Below are 22,413 nucleotides of genomic sequence, written 5' to 3'. Positions count from 1 at the left end.
CTTTTTCTGCTCTTGGACTGGGACTTATCAATACATCACTGCTTTCCCTGGAGGCCTTAGGACTCAGACTGAATTACACCACTGGCTATCTTGGGTCTCCAGCTAGCAGATGGCAGACTGTGGGGCTTCCCAGTCTCCATAACAGTATGAGCCAATTCCTCATAATAAATTCTCCATATATATATATATATATATATATATATATATATATATATATATATACCTTTTTTTCCTGCACATTTTCCAATATCTAAATTGTTTCTGTGTATAAGGCATTAAGGGGAGGACACAGAAGTCCAAGAAACAGATATTACTCAAAGAGGTTTTAAGATAAAGTCCTATTTCCTTTTCCCTGAAATACTTTGAAGTAATAATTAGATATTATCTGCTCTGGTTTCTCCATCCCCTGCCCACAGATTTATTTTTGTTTCAGAAATTGGAAGAAAACACACTTCTGTCTTAGGAGGAATAGAAAAGAAGACGTCCATCCATAGTCAACTTTTGTGGACAGACCTGGTCCTGTTTCCCCAAGAAAAATTATCTGATTTCTTTCTTTAATAACAGAGACAACTAACAGTGATGACATAGAATTATGTATTTTCTTTTCTCATCTGGGTCATTGAGAAGTCAGGCTTCTTCTATTCTTTAATAAAAATACTACGAAGTAACAAGCATGCACCCTGTTATTTAAAGCAAGAAATAAAAATGTTGCAAGACATTTTGTGCTTTGGTTACTTTCCCTTAGTAACACAAGTTGTAGAATAGTGCTCTAGGTACATTGGTTACAGTTAAGCCAATTTTTACAGCTCAAGGAAGAATTTTCATATGGAAAATGTCCAAGAATGCCTCTATTTAAAAATGCAAGATTTGGGCTTCCCTGGTGGCGCAGTGGTTGAGAGTCCGCCTGCCGATGCAGGGGACACGGGTTCGTGCCCCGATCCCGGAAGATCCCACATGCCGCGGAGCGGCTGGGCCCGCGAGCCATGGCCGCGGAGCCTGTGTGTCCGGAGCCTGTGCTCCGCAACGGGAGAGGCCACAGCAGTGAGAGGCCCGCGTACAGCAAAAAAAAAAAAAAAAAAAAAAAAATAAAAATGCAAGATTTAACTGGACAGCTACGTGTAAAAGAATGAAATTAGAACACTACCTAACACCATACACAAAAATAAACTCCAAATGGATTAAAGACCTAAGTATAAGACCAGACACTATAAAACCCTTAGAGGAAAACATAGGAAAAACACTCTTTGACATAAACCACAGCAAGATCTTTTTTGACCCACCTCCTAGAGTAATGGAAATAAAAACAAAAATAAACAAATGGGACCCAATTAAACTTAAAAGCTTTTGTACAACAAAGGAAACCATAAACAAGACAAAAAGACAACCCTCAAAATGGGAGAAAATATTTGCAAATGAAACAATGGACAAAGGATTAATCTCCAAAACAAACAACTAATGGAGCTCAATATCAAAAAAACAAACAATTAGGGCTTCCCTGGTGGCTTAGTGGTTGGGAGTCTGCCTGCCGATGCAGGGGACACGGGTTCGAGCCCTGGTCTGGGAAGATCCCACATGCCACGGAGCAACTGGCCCCGTGAGCCACAAATACTGAGCCTGCGCGTCTGGAGCCTGTGCTCCGCAACGAGAGGCCGCGATAGTGAGAGGCCCGCGCACCGCGATGAGGGGTGGCCCCCGCTTGCCGCAACTAGAGAAAGCCCTCACGCAGAAACGAAGAGCCAACACAGCCATAAATAAATGAATAAATAAATAAATAAATAAAAATTTTTTAAAAAAACAATTAAAATAAAAAATGGGTGGAAGACCTAAATAGGCATTTCACCAAGAAGACATACAGATAGCCAAGAGGCACATGAAAAGATGCTCAACATCACTAATTATTAGAGAAACGCAAATAGAAACTATAATGAGGTATCACCTCACACTGGTCAGAATGGCCATTATCAAAAAATCTAAAAACAATAAATGCTGGAAAGGGTGTGGTGAAAAGGGAACCCTCCTGCACTTTTGGTGGGAATGTAAATTGATACAGCCACTATGGAGAACAATATGGAGGTTCCTTAAAAGACTAAAAATAGAACTACCATATGACCCAGCAATCCCACTACTTGGCATATACCCTGAGAAAACCATAATTCAAAAAGAATCATGTACCACAATGTTCATTGCAGCTCTATTTACAATAGCCAGGACATGGAACCAACCTAAATGTCCATCGACAGATGAATGGATAAAGAAGATGTGGCACATATATACAATGGCAAGTACTCAGCCATAAAAAGAAACAAAATTGAGTTATCTGTAGTGAGGTGGATGGACCTAGAGTCTATCATTCAGAGTGAAGGAAGTCAGAAAGAGAAAAACAAATACCGTATACTACACATATATATGAAATCTAAAAAACAAAAAAGGTACTGATGAACCTAGTTGCAGGGCAGGAATAAAGACACAGGCATAGAGAGTGGACTTGACACGGTGGTCAGGGGGAAGCTGGGGCAAAGTGAGAGTAGCATCGACATATATACACTACCAAATTTAAAACAGTTAGCTAATGGGAAGCAGCAGCATAGCACAGGGAGATCAGCTCGGTGCTTTTCGATGACCTAGAGGTGGGATAGGGAGGGTGAGAGGGAGGCTCAAGAGGGAGGGGATATGGGGATATATGTATGCATATGGCTGATTCACTTTGTTGTACAACAGAAACTAATTGTATTGTGAAGCAATTATACTCCAATAAAGATCTATTAAAAAAAAGAGAGAGTAGTATTCCAGAGTAGTGTTTCCCAAAATGTATTCCACCACATATTAGCTCTAAGAGTTGACCTTTGAAAAATGGATCCCATGGTCAAATAATCTAGGTAATGTAGCAAAGCTATTCCTCCCTCATAGAGTTTAACCATTAGTGCATTAAAGGCTCTGATAAATACAGCTATAAAGAACTTGTTTTTTGGACAAATCATGGAACTAATGTTTCCTTAACACACTTCAGGATACACTGCCTCTGGCAGAGGCTGTAACTGTCCCCTGTATCCATTCTCTTTTTCCTTTTAGTAAGAGAATCTCTGAATTGTAGCGAGGCACATAGCTTTCCAGGTAAACACTACATTTTCTAGCTTCTTTATAACCGGTTGCAGCTGTGTGAATGATTTTTTTGCCAGTAGAATGTGAGCAAAATTGATGTGAGCAAAACTGAGTGTTGCTCCTTTAAAAGGAAGTTGCTTGCCCTCTACTTTCTATCTTTCCCCATTCTTGCTGGCTGGAACGCTCAATTGCCGGTGACTCAGTTTTGACCATCTGGCCAGACAACACTGCAGGGGATGCCAAATGAAAAGATATAAGGAGTTTGGGTCCTGGATGGTTTTGTGGACTCGCCATTTATATCTGAACTGTTTCATGGAAGATAAATAAAATTCATTTTGTTTGAACCACTCAAAAAAAAAAAAGCGAGATTTATCAAAAGTTTCTTGGAATACTGGCAGAGTGGTGGAGAGAACCCAGACTTTGTTATACTCCTTGCTTCAAATGTGGCTGTGCTGCTTAGTAGTAATTTCACCTTGGGGAAGTGATGATCTATTTGAATCTCAACGTCCTCATCAATAAAATATGATGAAAATATCCCAGACAGAGGGTTGTTAATAATGAAAATAGCATATGTAAAATACTTGACTCCATACCTGGTGCAAAGTAAGGGGCTCAATAAATGTAATATTCTCCTTATCTTGGAAAAAAAAACAAAACACTAAAAGACAGGGACTCTAATGCTCATAGAAGCTTTATTTATAATAGTCCCAACTGTAAACAACCCAAATGATAGCCTGAAATGACCATCAATATTAGACTGAATTTTTAAAGGTTGGATAATCATACTATGCAATACTATACAGCATGAACTACTGTTACTATAAAAGCATGGATAAATCTCACTAACATAATGTTAGGTGACACAAAATAATACATACTATATAATTCCATTGAAAGAAAGTTCAAAAACAGGCAAAATTAATCTACAGTGACAGAGGTCAGAAGTCTTAACCTTTTGGAGGGAGGTTAGGTTGGAAAGGGGAAAGAAGGAGACTGCTGGGGTACTGGAAAGAGTCTATGTCTTCACTGCATAGTTGTGGTCATTAGAAGGGTATATGTATGTAAAACTTCATCGAACTATGCACTTAAGATTTGTACATTGTACATGTACATTATTTACCTTTGTACATATAAAAATAATATATCCCCCCAAAAAAATTCCTCCTGTTTCTTTTGTCCCAGGAGCTAAATTTTATATCAATATCGAATTTATTCATTAGGAGAATATCTGGCTCTAGATATGACACACCATAGCTGGCTATCTTGCAGGCTGAGTCTGTCCCTTGTAAGTGGCCCCATTTCAGAGCTGGCCTGGAGCTGACAAGCATATTATGAGGGTCATGCTCCAACACCATTAACAGCTGGAGATGCCATCCCATGCCCTCAGCAACAAAACACAGGGAAAACCAGGCAGTGGACTGTGCTTCCCACCCTTAGGCTGAGAGGCACAAGCCCCAGCAATGGAAGGATTAAAAAGCATCTCAATTTAAAAAGACAGGGGGAGGGGAGGGGAATGTGGGCTGCACAATTTATAAATAGACATTACCAGAGGCTGCCTGATGGTGAAGTGGTTGTTTAGTAAATCTTTCTCCTTTAAGGATTCCATTATCAGAGACCATTTGAAAACATCAGTTTCGTTTTGTCTTTTGAGGGAGATCCTGGGTTTCATCAAGTCAGCCCTGTTGGGTAATATTTCTCTCTGCCAGATTTAGGAACAGGCCTTCGATATTTTGAATCACCTTTGCATGGAGCACCAAGATGATGACGATGATGATGTGTCTTTTGCCAAATGGATGAGCAGCTTCTGGGGTCACAGCTGGATAGAGGAGGATGAGAGAGGACTCCGGGACCGCCATGGATCACAAGACTCCAGTTACAGGAAAACCTCCCTGCCCTGCCCAGTGAGTTATGACGGAACCGGGGGAGAGCTAGACTAGGGGAAGGGGATTTCTCTTAGATCTTTTTGAGAGTCCTTTGGTATGAAGTTTTCTTTGGTTGAAAATGAGTACTTCCAAACCTTTTTTTATACTCACAAAAATCCCTTTTATCATTTTGTCTGGTCCTCCAAGGGACCTGATTTTCATCTATTAAGTAATGATTCCTTCATTTTTAGCAACGTAAGATATATTTAACCGCGATTCAGAGCTCCAGATAAGCCTGGAATAATCCCATTGGGTGTTAATATAATTCAAGCCAAAGGAAAGAAACCTGATGTTATAGTCTGTGTAGCATTGTTGTGGATCACTGTTTGATTTCCAATAGCCTTTTTGAAATACTGAAAATAGCTCCACTATTTGGTGACATCTAAGGAATTGGGGATTCCACATAATAAATCATGTAAATGTAAAATTTACCTCTGGTAAATTTGATACACTCTTTCTGCTGATTCTCATTTGGTTTCCTGATGGGAGACAAAGCCAACATTCTACCACCCTCAGCACTATTTTTCCATGGCTAGGCAGAGCACCCGGCGTCAGGGGAGCAGGAAAGCTCCCAAGAGGGGAGTGGGTGGGCCTGACCAGGTGTGGACTCAGCAGTGGGTATACATGTCACTTAGAATTCCAGCTACCAGGGAATATTTCCCCAACCCCCGGCTACTGCTAACTCCAGAACCAAATAAGTTTTGGGCTAATGTTATTTTATTTTTAGCTCCAGAGTTCCCAGAAGCATAATGCAGGTGAAGTATATTAAAACTTGTAAGGCAATCTTTTACGCCCAATGATCAGCAAGTTTGAGGAATAAGACCTCTCTGAGACACAAATATTTGAAAATAGGTCTCTTACCAAATGCGTAATCAGGGACAAAGGGCTCATTTCAACACCTCATTGAACTTCAGGTTCTTTAAGTAAAAAAGGAGAGAGGTTGCACTGGTTGATCTCCAAGAACCCTTCTAGCTCTCGCTTTCCATGATTCTGTTATAAAATAAACACCTGCTTATCACACTCTCATTTCAATCTCTTATGCCCACATTGAGTGAGGTATACATAATGTGTGAACCAGGAGTATGACTAGTGTTCAGCCAGACAGTGAGAACCAGGGAGAAACAAAGAGAAAAAATGAAATTCACTATTTATCACAACAGCCCTTTAGAGCCACAGAAACTATGAAATCAAAGAAAGAAACATGACTTATAAAATATAGTTTCTTGAATAAATTTTAGTATCTGTTAGACTTTAAAAACTGGGATAATCTACCCTATTTCAAGAATCTACTTATAGGTTGCAATACTGTTTGCCTTAAGCTCTTGGGGAATAGCAAAATTTGTTTTGTATAAAATTTCTAAATGGGGTCCATATATCTTTTCCTGCTCGTACTGGCTTTGGACATTTGCCTGAGTTAACCTGTTTAGATTCTCTGAGTTGACAATGAATTCCATAATTATCAGACTAACATGCAGAAAGCATGTGTTTATCTAAGGAGACAAAGCATGGGATAAACATGACAACCTGACTGAGTTGAGAAAACACAGATCAGGGGAACTTGGGTGATGTGGGCAGAGTCCTAGAAAATGGGGGGTCTGATTCTTCATCTCTATTCACACAATGCCATGTATTTGTGAAGTGAATCTGTAGTTGGATACTTAACTTTTCCTAACTCTAAGATGTGCTCAAACTTTTCTTACTTTAGAGGTATGAGAAAAATTAGGTTTTGAAGATTTGTGTTTTGCTTTGAGCTCAATAAGAGACCTTAAAAAAATAAAGCTTACTCTTAGGCTTATCTTTTTCCTTCTCTCCCCACTGCTCCACTCTAAGTCTCTTCCCTCCTGCAACCTATTAGTAACCTACATCCATCAGTATTGCATGCAAAGGAGGAGAAGAATTTTCCCCTTGTTTCCTATTTGAATGTGGTTTCTAATATGGCTCTTCAGCCTCATGATTCTTGCAAAACCATAGTGAAGGAGCATTAAATCATTAAACATATTTATAGAATACCTACTCTGTGCCAGGCGTTGTGCAAGGCACAATAGGATTACAGGGAAAAAGAAGACGTATGGTGTTTGTTCTTGTGGCACTTCTGATCTGGTGGAAGACACAGATTTGGCAGGAAGAATGAGGTAGACAAGGGGTAAAACTTGGTCCTTCTCAGAGAATACTACTTTTTGAGAAGATTCATTATAATCTGTGACTGCTGATTTAAAGCAAATTAAAAAATCTAACTTTACTCTCCTGAGGTGCTTGGTGAAAAAAAAATAAGGTAAGTCATATGAAGTCTCTCTTATTACTCTCTCATATGAAGGTAGAACTAATCTACCTTCTCCCTCCATCGTCACATGAATACAAACTTGAAGTAGAACAACCTCCATATCCCTTATTTATTCTACTCATTGAAAGTGAATTTTAAATAGTCTATTCGACTTTTTAATCATCTTCTCCTTCAGCTTAACATGGTTTTCTTAACACTGTTCTATACAGTTAGGGCCTGGGGGAAGGGAGGATTGTGCTGAATGAAAGATCTCTTCAAGGAGGAACTGAGTTCCCTGAACTGGGGCTTTGCTAACTCAACATGGACTTTCTCAGTGCTTCTTCTTCTTCTTTTTTTTTTTTTTTGCTGTACACGAGCCTCTTCCTGTTGTGGCCTCTCCTGTTGCGGAGCACAGGCTCCGGACGCGCAGGCTCAGTGGCCATGGCTCACGGGCCTAGCCGCTCCACGGCATGTGGGATCATCCTGGACCGGGGCACGAACCCGTGTCCCCTGCATCGGCAGGCGGACTCTCAACCACTGCGCCACCAGGGAAGCCCCAGAGGAGCTTTTATCATAATGTTCCATGGACTTGTTTCCTCTCTTCTACTAGATGCTGAGATAGAGGAGTTGCTGGGAAGGCAGCAGAGTGGAGTGGGTAAGAGTGAGGGCTCTGGAGGTAGCCTCCCAGCGCCTACGACTGGCAGCATAACTCTGAGCAAGTTACCTAACCTCTCTCTGTCTGAGATTCCCTCTATGTAAATGGAATTGATGATAATAGTACATACGTCATATGGGTGTTGTTAAGATCCAGTGAGTAATGTATACAGCGTGCTTAGGACAGTGCTTTGTACCTAATAAGTACTTCTTCTCCTCCTCTCCTACCCTGCACCTTCCCCTCTCCATCCTCCTCCTCCTCCTTCTTATGTGTCAGAGTTTAAAATGTCTTTTAGTTTCCCTAAAGGATGTCCAGTGGATGGTACTGACCTACAGCATTTTTTTTTTTTTTTTTTTTTGTGGTACGGGCACCTCTCACTGTTGTGGCCTCTCCCGTTGCGGAGCACAGGCTCTGGACGTGCAAGCTCAACGGCCATGGCTCACGGGCCCAGCCGCGGACCAGAACCGGGGCACGAACCCGTGTCCCCTGCATCGGCAGGTGGACTCTCAACCACTGCACCACCAGGGAAGCCCTGACCTACCGTTTTACCAGTTGAACACTTGAATCTTTTTTTTTCCTGATGCTGTTGCCATATATAGCTAGTTGACTAATTTATAACCCTCTTGGCTCTGTTGATAGGCAATTAGTCTACATTATAAAATATTCCTCACATAAAATTCTTTTAGACTAATTCCTAAAGTCCTACAAATTATTATTACTTTCATAATCGAATTCTGTTACAACTGGTACATTATTAAAAGCCACGTTTACAGGAAGTTTCACATAGAAATAGAATGAAGTTGTTGCTGCTGTTGAAGACAGAAGTTTGGGATTATTCAGCCAAGGAAGATATGTCTTATGCTTAGGCATGGCACTTTACCTCTCCCGTAAAGTCACTAGTCACATGTCATAGGCAAGTCACTTAACCAAACTAAGATTCATTTTCTTCATCTGTAAAAGGGGAAGAATGACTCCCTTGTAGGATTTGTTCTGAGGTTAGAGAAAAGGGCATGGTCTCCAGAGTCCCTGACACACACGTTGCACTAAGATTCAACATGGGTCTTACTGTCTCAACACCTGGATCTTTCTCCCTCTTGTTTCTCATCTTGCTGTTGATGGGTGGCTCAGGTGCTTACACTTACTCAGAGGGCAGGAGGGGTACAATTGAAGGGTGATTGCAATTAAACCCAGAATAAAAAACATCAAGTAGTTAAGTTCTTGAAGTGAAGATGTTATATAACTTTTTTTTTTTTAAGTGGCTTGGGGTTAGGGGGTGCATAGGATTTTTTTTTTACAGAAATGGTTTCCTGGGACCACAGTAGGAAACAGCATTGTTTTTCAGAGCACTGTTTTCTAGTGAGAGTCGGGGCACTGGGTGGTTATTGCTCAGAAAATCCATGCCTGCTGCAGGCTTTGTAGCCTGGGAGCTGGGGAGTCCAGGTGTTGAACTCGGAGCATGGGGATCCCATTCCACGTGCTAGAGCCTGCTTCACAACATGGGAGATAGATCCATAACGTTGGTCCATGACCATGGAGGTGACAAGTCCAGACCTTGAAAAAGTCAGCTATTTAGGGTGTTAATTCAAGTCTTTGTGAGGAAGATTACATTAGAAGGGCATATAGGGCTTCCCTGGTGGCGCAGTGGTTGAGAGTCTGCCTGCTAACGCAGGGGACGCGAGTTCGGGCCCTGGTCTGGGGGGATCCCACATGCCGCGGAGCGGCTGGGCCCGAGGGCCACGGCTGCTGAGCCTGTGCGTCTGGAGCCTGTGCTCCGCAACGAGAGGCCGCGATAGTGAGAGGCCCGTGCACCGTGATGAAGAGTGGCCCCCGCTTGCCACAACTAGAGAAAGCCCTCCCACAGAAACGAAGACCCAACAGAGCAAAAATAAATAAAATAAATTAATAAAAAAAGAAGGGCATATAAAATTCCAAAAGTAGAGCTTGCTTAGTAAGTAAATATTTTTAAAAGTGGGAGCTTTCTCCCTGTAACCAATTAGAGAGCTCTTTTAAGCTTGTTTCTCACAAGGTCCCACACCAAAAGAGACTAACTGGAAATTTCGCCTGCTATAAGGAGATATTAAGTGTTTATTTATATTGTGATGGAAACTCTTGCATTTTTTCCAGGTCTCTCAATGGAAGAGAACATTTGTACAAACATCTGCATTTCACTCCCAGTCTCACATTTTTAAGTTTTATTTTCAAAATCTTAGTGTGGTGAGAACATGCAACATGAGCTCTGCATCTTTGGCAGATCTTTAAGTGTAGAAGGCAATATTGTCATCTTTAGGCACACTGTTGTGCAGCAGATCTCTAGAACTTATTTTGCATAACTGAAATTTTATACCCATTGATTAGGAACTCCCCATATCCCCCTCCTCCCAGCCCTTGGCAACCACCATTCTATTCCTTGCTTCTATCAGCTCGACCACTTCAGATACCTTATGTAATATTTGTCCTTCTGTGTCCCAGTCTCAAATTTTTAAGTATTGTATTTTTCCTGATAATATAATACATGATCACTGTAGAAGACATGAAAAATACTAAAAAGGAGTAGGAAGAAAACAACCCCAGATCGCAGACAAAGGCTTTGATCACAGTTAGGTATGTTTTAAGATTGCCCATCTTATGATGTCCCCACAGCTTACCCATCCCAGCCCTCCCCTCTCCTCTCAGGCGCTCCCCGGCCCTACCAGACTTCTCTTCCTTCTACGCCAGCAAGCTCCTTCTGTGGCAGGGCTTCTGCACGTATGGTCTCATCCTCAGGTGGACAAGTGTTCTCTGTTTCCTAATTAACCCTGCTCATCCTTCAGATTGTAGCTTGTCACACCTTCACAGAAGTCTCCCCCCATCCTCCTGGTCACCTCAACACCCACCCAAATATATGTGGTTTTACTCTGCTATACCCTGTTATTGCACCTTGAACATTCCCTTAATAGCATTTGGCCAAGGATGTAGGCACATGCCCCATTTATGTATCTCCATTGCACACATAAGTTCTAAGAGGAGGACACTCTGTTTTGCTCCCCAATTTATCCATAGCACCAAGTACCACGTCTGACCTACAGTAAATGAACTAATTTATACAGACTTACCTCATGTATCTTAGCAACTTTATAAATCTTTTTTTAAAAATTAATTTAATTTAATTTATTTATTTTTGGCTGCATTGGGTCTTCGTTGCTGCGCGTGGGCTTTCTCCAGTTGCAGCGAGCGGGGGCTACTCTTCGTTGCAGTGTGCAGGCTTCTCATTGCGGTGGCTTCTCTTGTTGTGGAGCACGGGCTCTAGGTGTTCAGGCTTCAGTAGTTGTGGCATGCGGGCTCTAGAGCATGCGGGCTCTAGAGTGCAGGCTCAGTAGCTGTGGTGCACGGACTTAGTTGCTCTGCGGCATGTGGGAATCCTCCCGGACCAAGGCTCGAACCTGTGTCCCCTGCATTGGCAGGTGGATTCTTAACCACTGCGCCACCAGGGAAGACCCAACTTTATAAATCTTTAACCATATTTCTGATTATTGTTTGAGAGTAAGTTTCTATATATGTGTATTAGTTTCCTCAGGCTGCCATAACAAAATACCACAGGCTGGGTGGCTTAAACAACAGCCATTTATTTCCTCATAGCTCTGGAGGCTGGAAGTCCAAGATCAAGGTGTCAGCAGGTTTGGTTTCTTCTGAGGCCTCTCTCCTTGGCTTGTATTGATAGATGACACCTTCTCGCTGTGTCCTCACATGGTCTTTCCTCTGTGTATGTCCCTAGTGTCTCTAACTTTCCTCTTCTTGTAAGAACGTTAGTCAGATTGGATTAGGGCCACCCTCATGGCCTCATTTTAACTTAATCTTTAAAGACCCTATCCCAAATACAGTCACATTCTGAGCTACTCACGTAGGCCTTCAACATATGAATTTGGCGGGGCGGGAGTGGGGGGGAGGTACGACACAATTCAGCCCATAATAACGTGCAATGTATGGACCCAAGGAGGGAAATTATTTTAAGCCTTTTGACTCACTCATACTGCCAACAGCTTTCTAGGAAAGCTGTATCCATTTATAGTCCTACCAGCAAGGAATGACAGTGCCTATCCCCCAGCACTCTTACTAGTGTTAGTATTATTAAAAATTTTTTTTGCTAACCTGGAAGGCAAAATTGTATGTGATATCATTTAACATAATTTTTGACTACTAATAAGCATAAACAATTTTTATGTTTGGTATTTCTTTTTCTTTCATTCTTTATACATTTACTCATTCAATATATATTTAATGAACTCATGCTATGAAGAAGGCAAAGTGCTGTATACTGAGATTCTAGCAGAGAATGAAATGTAGCCCCTGACATGAAGGAACATACTGTCTAATGGAGAAGAGAGATGTGTAACAAAATTAATCAAATCATTTGATGACAGCTGTGATAAGTGTCATGAAGAAGTGTGAGATCTCAGGAGAGCTTCTAATGGTGGTTCAGGGGCCTGAACCAATTGGGGTGGTAGGAAAGGCTTTCTGGGGAAATGCAGTTTCCACGGTGACTGAAGGGTGATTAGCCAGGGATGAGGTGAAGTGATGGGGTTGTGGGTGGGGTCACAGCCAGAGAGGACCACTTGTGAAAGTGCCTGTGCTGGGCAGGAGCAGGTGAGCTGGAGGAACTGACAGAAGACCAGTGAGGCTATGTCACTGAAGAGGTGAGGGTGGTGCAAGATGAGGTGTAAAATGAAATGTGATCAGGTATGAGTTTGACGTTGTTTTAACTATGCTGGCTGCTGTGGGAAAAGTGAAATAAAGTGAGTAAGGGTGAATGCAGGATATCCACTACTATGAGGCTGCTGCTGGAATCTGGGTGAAAGGTAATGATGACTTGGATTAGGGTAGTAACAGTGGTGCTGGAAAAAAGTAGATGGTTTTGAGAGACATTTAAGAGGTGGAATCTGCTGACTTGGCAATTGGATGTGGAGGGGGGCTTCTGAATTACTGGTCCGAGTAACTGGGCAAATGGTGGTGCTGGTTTCTGAGTTCTGGGACACTTGAGAAGCAGGCTTGGGAAGGAGAGATGATGAGTTCAAATTTGGACAAGTCAGGTGGGGTGCCTGTGGGATACCAAGAGGAGCAGTTGAGTGGGCAGAAGCTCAGAAGAGAGGTCTGTGCTAACAAATAAATCAGAAACTCGGTTATAGATGGAAATTGAAGCCTGGGGGTGAGACATTGAGGGAGACAGTGTAAAGTAAGAAAGCAAAGGAAGGGAAGGAGGACTAGTTTAGAGTGTCGGGGGACTCCAACAGTTATGAGTAGTTGGAAGGGAGAAGTGAGCAAAAATGTCTAAAACACAGTGGCAGAAAGATCAAAGGGAAACCAAGAGGGTGCAGTGGTAGAAGGCAAGGGAAAGACTGTTTCCAGAAGGGTTCAATAGGCAATTGGGTTGAATGCTACGGAGTGACTAAAGACCATTACGTGCCCAGAATTTGGCAACATGGAGACCAATATCCTGACTAACATTAGTGTTAGATGAAAAAGTGTGAGATAGTCTCATCCACCAGAGGGCAGACAGCAGAAGCAAGAAGAACTACAATCCTGCAGCCTGTGGAACAAAAACCACATTCACAGAAAGATAGACAAGATGAAAAGGCAGAGGGCTATGTACCAGATGAAGGAACAAGATAAAACCCCAGAAAAACAACTAAATGAAGTGGGGATAGGCAATCTTCCAGAAAAAGAATTCAGAATAATGATAGTGAAGATGATCCAGGACCTCGGAAAAAGAATGGAGGCAAAGACCAAGAAGATGCAAGAAATGTTTAACAAAGACCTAGAAGAATTAAAGAACAAATGAACAATACAATAACTGCAATGAAAACTGCACTAGAAGGAATCAATAGCAGAATAACTGAGGCGGAAGAACGGATAAGTGATCTGGAAGACAGAATGGTGGAATTCACTGCTGTGGAACAGAATAAAAAAAGAATGAAAAGAAATTAAGACAGCCTAAGAGACCTCTGGGACAACATTAAATGCAACAACATTTGCATTATATGGGTCCCAGAAAGAGAAGAGAGAGAGAAAGGACCAGAGAAAATATTTGAAGAGATTATAGTCGAAAACTTCCCTAACATGGGAAAGGAAATAGCCATCCAAGTCCAGGAAGCGCAGCAAGTCCCGTACAGGAGAAACCCAAGGAGGAACACCCTGAGACACATAGTAATCAAATTGGCAAAAATTAAAGACAGAGAAAAATTATTGAAATCAGCAAGGGAAAAATGACAACATACAAGGGAACTCCCATAAGGTTAACAGCTGATTTCTCAGCAGAAACTCTACAAGTCAGAAAGGAGTGGCATGATATACTTAAAGTGATGAAAGGGAAGAACTTAGAACCAAGATTACTCTACCTGGCAAGGATCTCATTCAGATTTGATGGAGAAATCAAAAGCTTTACAGACAAGCAAAAGCTAAGAGAATACAGCACCAACAAACCAGCTCTATGACAAATGCTAAGGGAACTTCTTTAAGTGGGAAACACAGGAGAAGAAAAGGATCTACAAAAACAAACCCATAACAATTAAGAAAATGGTCGTAGGAACATACTATCGATAATTACCTTAAACCTGAATGGATTAAATGCTCCAACCAAAAGACACAGGCTTGCTGAATGGATACAAAAACAAGACCCATATATATGCTGTCTACAAGAGACCCACTTCAGACCTAGGGACACATACAGACTGAAAGTGAGGGGATGGAAAAAGGTATTCCATGCAAATGGAAATCAAAAGAAAGCTGAAGTAGCAATACTCATATCAGATAAAATAGACTTTAAAATAAAGAATGTTACAAGAGACAAGGAAGGACACTACATAATGATCAAGGGGTCAATCCAAGAAGAAGATATAACAATTATAAATACATATGCACCCAACATAGGAGCACCTCAATACATAAGGCAACTGCTAACAGCTATTTTTTGCCATATTACAAGTTACTACAGACTGAGGCCTGGAAGGACTTGAAGGTAACAACTCCAGCTTTTTGACAAATTCTTTGAGAAACCTGAGGACCTCCCCCGTCCCTAAAGAGGTTATCATTTACCCAAGGTTGCACAGCTAGTGAGTAGCAGATTGACATACCTGGGTTTTCTGATTTCAGATCTGCTGGCCTTGTTGCTCCAAGTTAGCAGTTAGTAATGCCAGGACGCAGAAAGAGCACAGAGTGTAGTTACAACTGACTTGGATTGCAATCCTAGCTCTTCCCTTTATCAGCTATGTAGCTTTAGCAAATCCATTTAGTCAGCTTTTCTCAGATAAATAATAGCACTGTGGAAGAGCAAGTTTCTGCTTGTTGTGAGGGGCAAGTGTGTCTGCACATAGTAGGTGCTCCATCAATGGGACCCCTTCTCAAACTCCAAACCTAGGTGTCTTGGATCCCAGAGTATGGGCCCCTTTGCCCACACGCTTGTGAAATGGGTCTAATCCTCTGTAACGCATGAGATGCCAAGAAATCCTAAAATCTCCATCAATTTTTATCTTATGAAGTTTATACAGCATCATTCATTATAAGAAAAATACATATTAAAACAATAATACTATCTCACTCTTCCTATTTGCTGGCAAGTGTTTGGGGAAACAGGCACACTCATGGTTTGGAATATTAATTTGTATCACCTCTTTGGAGAATAATTTGACAATACATATCACAATTTAAAATGCACTTATTCTTTATAAACCTACCTGTTTCACTTTTACAGATACATTCATACACATCCAAAATGTGTATCATTGCAGCACTCTCTGCTACAGCAAAGTTTGCACAGGAACTAAATATACCTTTTAAAAAACAAAAACAAAAAACGAAAAGAAAAAGTGTGAGTGAAAAAGCTGGAGTGGAGTGGGTTGGGGAGTGAGAGAAATTAACAGAGCAAGTGTCACAATTCTTTCCAGAAGTTTGGTTGATCTGAACTATCTTTTTTTTCATCATTTTCCAATTGTGATTTTTAACACTGATGTCATTGTAGTACATGACCTCTGTGTTTGTGTGTATTATGTGAAATACCCTTATTTTCAGAATATTTATTAAACATGCAGCAAATATTTTTAAACTTTTTTTGTCTACCATATTATATGTTGTTTTTTATGCACATTAGCTTTATTTTTATATAGTTAAATTAATTTTTTTCCTTATGACTTCTTCCATTGCTCTTTTGCTTAGAAATTCCTTCTCCATACAGAAAGCACACAAGAATTTGCCTTTGTATTATTTCTTAAATGTTTATGGCTTCATTAAAAATTTATTTTGATCATTTTGGAATTTATTTTTACATATCAATTTAAGGCTGGAACACTTTATTATACCAACCTAATGATAGAGGAGCAACATAGCTAATCTTGAGATGTTCTACTTAATGTTTTGACCAATTGACCCCACTGCCTAATTGCAGGAGAAAGCTCCTACTGATCAAGAAGATAAAATTTCAGTCCAACATGAGATTTGTTTGGTTAGTAATTTATGGACATTCTGTCTCTGTGCTAATATTGTGCAGTCTCTTTATATTGTAAATTTTAAAATTCTGTATTCCCAGTTTCCTGTGCTTCCCAGCATGATGTCATCTGACAGCCATCCTAGAAGGCATTCTTATGAGGACCAGGGATTTCAATGCCATACTCACATGCGGGATTACAGAAAATGCTCCAAGGATGGGTCATTCAAGGAGCCACTGGAATCAAAAAGAAGATCCCATTCCAAAATTCAGGCATTTTCAGAGTCCTCTGAACAGCAACTGTGCTTTAGAACCAAATGCTCTGTCTCTTCGGTACGTAACAGAGTTACTGAATATTTAAACCATTTTAGAAAAGGAAACCCAAAGGATTCATCCTCCCCTAGTTTGAGGAGAACAAATCTAACTTCTTCATTTACAGCTTGGTGTTGGGATCTTTGAAAAATGGCACTCAGTTTTAGCCCAGGTGTACATAAAATTTTTAAATTATTATTATTGATGACGTGGTGTAGGAAGAATTCCTAAAGGAGCACATGTGGAATGTTTTTGTCACCAAGGTCCTCTGTTTTCATCACCCTTATTATAAATAATTGTGATTCATTCTCCTTTTACTATCTGAAGAAGAAACAACTGCCCCTACTGCTCTTGTTCTCTCATATTTAATCTGGTAGGAAATAGTTTGTGATGGTGTTGGGTTCCCCTGTACTTTTAAAAAGCACACAGAAGGGACTCTCTGGACACTATGGTGTGAGTATCCAGAGGTAGAGGAGCAGTCCAGGCACTCACAGTGGCCTCGTCAGAGTCTTAAGTGAAGCCCAAGGGAGACAAAGGCATGAAATGGGGGAAAGAATTAAAACACCACTGATGATGCCAAACTTGATACATAAAGTAATAAACTAGAGACCAATTAATTGGGGGGTAGTTTTTCAACTCTACAACGTGCTCACTGAGTGGCCTTGAGCAAAATACTTTTTTTTTTTTGGTGGGTCTTTGGTTTTGGTTTTATTTTGCAAAACAAGAATAATGATATGTTTCTGCCACGTAGTAGGCAGAGCAAATAAGTAAACCTAGGTGTATTGCCACCTGGGTCTTGAGCTATGCTCTGTGAATGGCCAGGGGAAGGCACTCAGGTGCTTCCTACCTCATTGTCCACCTGAGTGCGCTGCTTTCTGCCTAGCAATGATGGCTGTTGGGATTGTCACTGTGCATCTTTGCCTCACAGGTGGCAGCTCACTTTTGTCACAGTGACCTTGTGTATCTACGATTCCCCTTCAGTAAGCTGCTCTCTCTACTGGATCATAAGAGAAATAAGGAAGGAAGAGTAGTGAACAGCTGTCACTTACTCCATCTAAACCTTATTAAGAGTTTCTGTTTTGTCTTTTCTTTATACTGTTTTTTAAAGATATGGTTTCAGACTTAGAGCAAGGTTGCAAGAATAGTACAAAACTACACCCTTCATCTAGATTTCCTCTAAACGTGAATATATTATCACATTTTCCTATACCCTCTCTCTCCTTCCCACCCCCAAACAAGGGCACAAGGACATAAATACAGTACAGTAATTAAACTCAGGAAATTAACACCAATACAAAACTTTTATGTCTAATCTATTGACCTTATTCATATTTTGTCAGTTGTTCCAATAATATTTTTTAGAACGAGATTCCAGATCATGCATTGCAACCGATTTTCATGTCCCTTTAAGGTATTTTATTTCTGGAACAATGCCTTGGTCTTTTTCATGGGACTGGAATCTGAAGAGTACAGGTCAGTTATTTTTTAGAATGAAGCTCAGTTTGAGTTCATCTGACATTTCTTCATGATTAGATTCACATTATGAACTTTTGGCAGGAATAAAACAGGCGTGAAAAAATTCCTGTTTCAAAACTACGTGTTGAAATTATTAATTATATTAATGAGGGGACTGACTTGCTTTAAATTCTTTCTGGAACAAGGGAGGGTATAAATATATTCTGAAAAAAATTTTAATCTGAACAATTCTTTGTTGATTCTGATGGCTTCAGAAAAACATTCATATCACCTATTTACATAAGGGTGTAAATGTGAAATCAGTTTTCTTATTTAAAGAGGTGTTCATTACATTATCCTTAAAATATAAAAATGTTTGTTTCATTCATTTCTCAAGTTCTTCCTTTTGAGAACCAAGATAACCAAGGCAGCATTTTCAACTTTTTTGACTCAAGAACTCTTTTCATAGTTATGTACAGTCGGCCTTGAGCATCCATGGATTTTGGTACCTGTGGGCGGTCCTGGAACCAACCCCTTTGCGGATACCAAGGGACAACTGTATAATAGCTAGAAACCTGCTAGGAATTTACAAAATCATTAAAATTTTTTCATATTATATGATAAATATACATGATAAATAATTTTAAATTAAGTATTTTATTTTATATCCATCTTTAAATAGTATATTATAAAGTTTATCTTAATGCAAAATTAAAAATTTAGAACATGGCATACTTTAAAACTTTTTTCTATTTAACAATTGATACACTTTTCTAAAGCTAACTACATTAAAAAGTGTGAGTTTTCAGCAATTAAAAAAATAATATATATTGCCTTTTATTTGGGGGCCAGATGTATACTAATACATAGATTTAAACTTTACATCCTTTAGCATCAAGAAGAGCCAGAAACTGCTTTTGTGACCTGCTCATGACAAACAACATTAAATTTTTTCATTTTTATATTGAAAAACTCAACTGGCTTATTTTGATAATTTTTCACATTTTGTTTCTAAGTGATGAGATAAGAAAAAATCAGGTCATTATTTATGAGCAATTTTTGGATAGTCTTGATTCCCAATAAGGGAAAAGCCAAATTGCAAATAATCATCACTATATTTTCTTTTTTATACTGTTTTTATAAGGATTAGAGACACTCATGGCTGCTATATATGAATTATGATCAGACTGATGGATTTAATACAAGCACTGGAGCTAATGAAAATAATCTGGAGTCACATTTACAGAGCTAGTACAATTTTTAAGCTCCTCTTAACTTGCATCTCAGCTTCATCATTTGTTTTGCTTTCTGATTTTGACTAATGGACCAGTATAGATAGAAATGAAATAATCTAGGTATGAAAACAATTTAACAATGTACAGTAGCTAACACCACCACAGGAACCAGACATCCCCATAACTCACCCTGCAGGGCCGAATCATGACCTTGCCCATCTGACTGTTACTCTCACCACTGCATATGTTCACCTCATAGACACTCAGGGGTTCACCTCATAGACACTCAGACATTCCAGTGTTTCCAGTTCACTGGAATGGAGGAGGGGAGGAGTAATGATCTTTAAGTGTAAAAATAGATACCACCACATTTATCAACACCATTCTTTTGTCAGTAATTCCTTTGAAAGTCACTTTCACCATGGAAACCAAAGAAGAACCCCCCATCCCAGTTCCCTATCATATCACCCTATTTATAATTATCATTGCACTTATCATTACCTTTTATTTTCTTGTTTCCTTTTAGGCTTATTGATTGATTGTCTCCCTCTGCCTAGGTGTAGAATCCAGGAAGTAGGGTGTCTCTAGTTAGTGCTGAATCTCCCCATCTTAGAACAACAGTGGGTGTTCATTCAGTCATTGAATGTAGACCCCTGGGCAACCTGTTGGGGAATGTTGTGTGGTTGAATGTCATTCCTTGACACTTTGTTCTTTACCCAGTCCTCACCTGAAAACTTAGTGCAAACCCTACTATTAATGTAATTTAAAGGAGTGAACATTAGGAGGTTAGAATCATTCCGTGTATGATCCCCTTGCCACATTCCTTTTCAAAAAGCACCAGAAGAATATTAATTTTACTGTGCCATGGAATCACATCCCTCTGTACATTAGAGGCAGAGTAGTGTGCAGGTTGAGTTTCCTCCATAGACTGCCTGCTGATGCCCAAGGCTCCCTATTCCTTTATTTTATGACTAAACCTTTAGCAACACCCTTAGGCTTATACTAATTTATTACTAGAAACTAAGATGTGAAAGTCTGCTAAATGATTAGGGTTTTCTTCATTTCTGATAATTAGGAAAAATGTGGAATGTTGTCAGCTTTCGGCATATCTACCCTTTTCTGACCCTTCTTTTTCAGGGACCTGAGAGCAGAAAGGAGAGAAATGAGAGAGAATGCCAGGCACTGGAAATGAGGTCTTGCAAGAAAGCGGAGGAAAGAAGGAGCTCTGGGAAGGAAGAGCGTGGAGAAGCGTACCTGCCCGCCCTGTCTGAAAAGGGGCCCAAATAGTACTTTGTTTCCACACCATGACTACTGATGCTGCTGTGTATTTTTGAGCCCCAATTCACCAGGCCCAGGAGTGGTAACTGTAAAGAGTCTGCAGATGCTGAGTGACTCAAGTGGGTGGTTGATTCAGCTGCTCCCCAAGACAGCTTGCATCATACTCCAGCTGCTTTTCAGAGTGTGGTCTGCTCTGTTGCCCTTTTATGGGAATAAAAAGGATAAAAGGTATTTTAATAGCATAAAGTAATTATTGAAAATGTGAAGAGAGATATTTAAAGAGTCACCCACACATCTTCACCAACACTTCTTCCACATCACCCTCGCAAATAATCTAAAATAAAGGTCATTGGTGTGACTCGATGCTTACTTCCTTATTAGAAGTGATTATATAAGTATGTCTAAAGGCCATCATTTAATGAGAGCTGGTAATTAAGGTGCCAAGTGCTGTACTGAGAGTTTGAATGCATTACCTAATAGTCCTCACCACTCTGAGGTGGGACCTAGTCTTCTTTTCACTTGCTGGCTGAGGAAACTGGAGTTTAGGAAAGTTCAGTCACTCACTGGGGAGGTGGCAGAGTTAGGGCCGGAGCCCAGTTCATGCTGACTCATGTCCCTCAGTTGAGGCAGGACCTTCATTTCCCTTTCGCAGTGGGTCCTGACTTAGTAGGTGTGTGATTTGCTTGTGAACGGGCAGATGTGAATGAGAAAAGCGAGACTTGGGAGTGCATTACAATTTTGATTACGTGGGTGGAGACTGAATCTCTGAGATCAGCTTTATGCTCTGGGTTTGAACTTTATGAGACTATTTATTTTTTATTGAGGTATAATTGACATGTAACCTGATATTAGTTTCAGGTGTCCAACGTAAAGATTCAGTATTTGTATGTACTGTGAAATGATTGCCACAGTAAATCTAGTTAACATCCATCACCATACATAGTTACACATTTTTTTCTTGTGATGAGAACTTTTAAGATCTACTCTCTTAGCAACTTTCAAATATACAATACAATATTGTCAACTATAGTCACCATGCTGTACGTTACATCGCATGATTTATTTAAAACATAGGGACCACCTCACAAATTTGCGTGTCATCTTTGCACAGGAGCTGTGCTAATCCTCTCTGTATCCAGATAAGTTCCAGTTTCAGTGTATGTGCTGCTGAAGCAGGCACTTCTTTTTTTCCCTCAGCTCTATTGAAGTATAATTGACAAGTAAAATTGTATATATTTATATTGCACAACATGATTCATATGTGTATGGTATTTGACATACTTTGTAAAATCATCACCATGATCAGGTTAATTAACATACTGAGGCCATATTCTGTTTTTTTCCCTAGAAGAAAAGATAGTAGAATTCTCCCTATTTATTCTTTGTCTCTGTCTTGGATCATCAAATGCCCAAGGGCAGCTAGAATCTCTGTTTTGTAAAGCAGAAGATCTCCCAAAACTACTACTCATTACTAATGACGGAACTTACTGCTTATGGAAGAACAAACTAACTTTGGCATAGACAATAAAAAGAAGGAAAAGGAGAGAGAAAAAGAGAAGAGGAAAACAGTGAAAGAAAAGTAAAATAGTGATGATCATTAATTTGCATTCTTTCAATTCATACAACTTGTACCTTCACCATTTTGAATTGACGCTTTCATGCTGCTTTTTAATGATAATTTTTCACACAGGTAAAAGATGACTTCAGCTATTACATGGTGTGTTTGCCTGTTATTTGCCACCACCAAG

General features: G+C 40.1%; 1 protein-coding gene across 1 annotated transcript in view; it reads left to right on the top strand.

Annotated features, from left to right (window-relative positions):
- LNP1 (leukemia NUP98 fusion partner 1) overlaps nt 1-20,924 on the top strand; it is a 38,892-nt gene extending 17,968 nt beyond the window's left edge. The window contains exons 3-5 of the mRNA XM_082626083.1: nt 4,806-5,000; nt 16,488-16,718; nt 20,525-20,924. Of these exons, the coding sequence (XP_082482209.1) occupies nt 4,845-5,000; nt 16,488-16,718; nt 20,525-20,674 (537 nt within the window). The 5' untranslated portion in view covers nt 4,806-4,844 and the 3' untranslated portion in view covers nt 20,675-20,924. The remainder of the gene's footprint in view (nt 1-4,805; nt 5,001-16,487; nt 16,719-20,524) is intronic.
- Nucleotides 20,925-22,413: the final 1,489 nt, after the last annotated feature.

Source organism: Mesoplodon mirus (genome assembly GCF_964341445.2).
Source record: "Mesoplodon mirus genome assembly, chromosome: 6".
Lineage (NCBI taxonomy): Eukaryota > Metazoa > Chordata > Mammalia > Artiodactyla > Ziphiidae > Mesoplodon > Mesoplodon mirus.
Note: the sequence above shows the minus strand (reverse complement) of the source record. Positions and strands in the feature narration are given on the sequence as shown.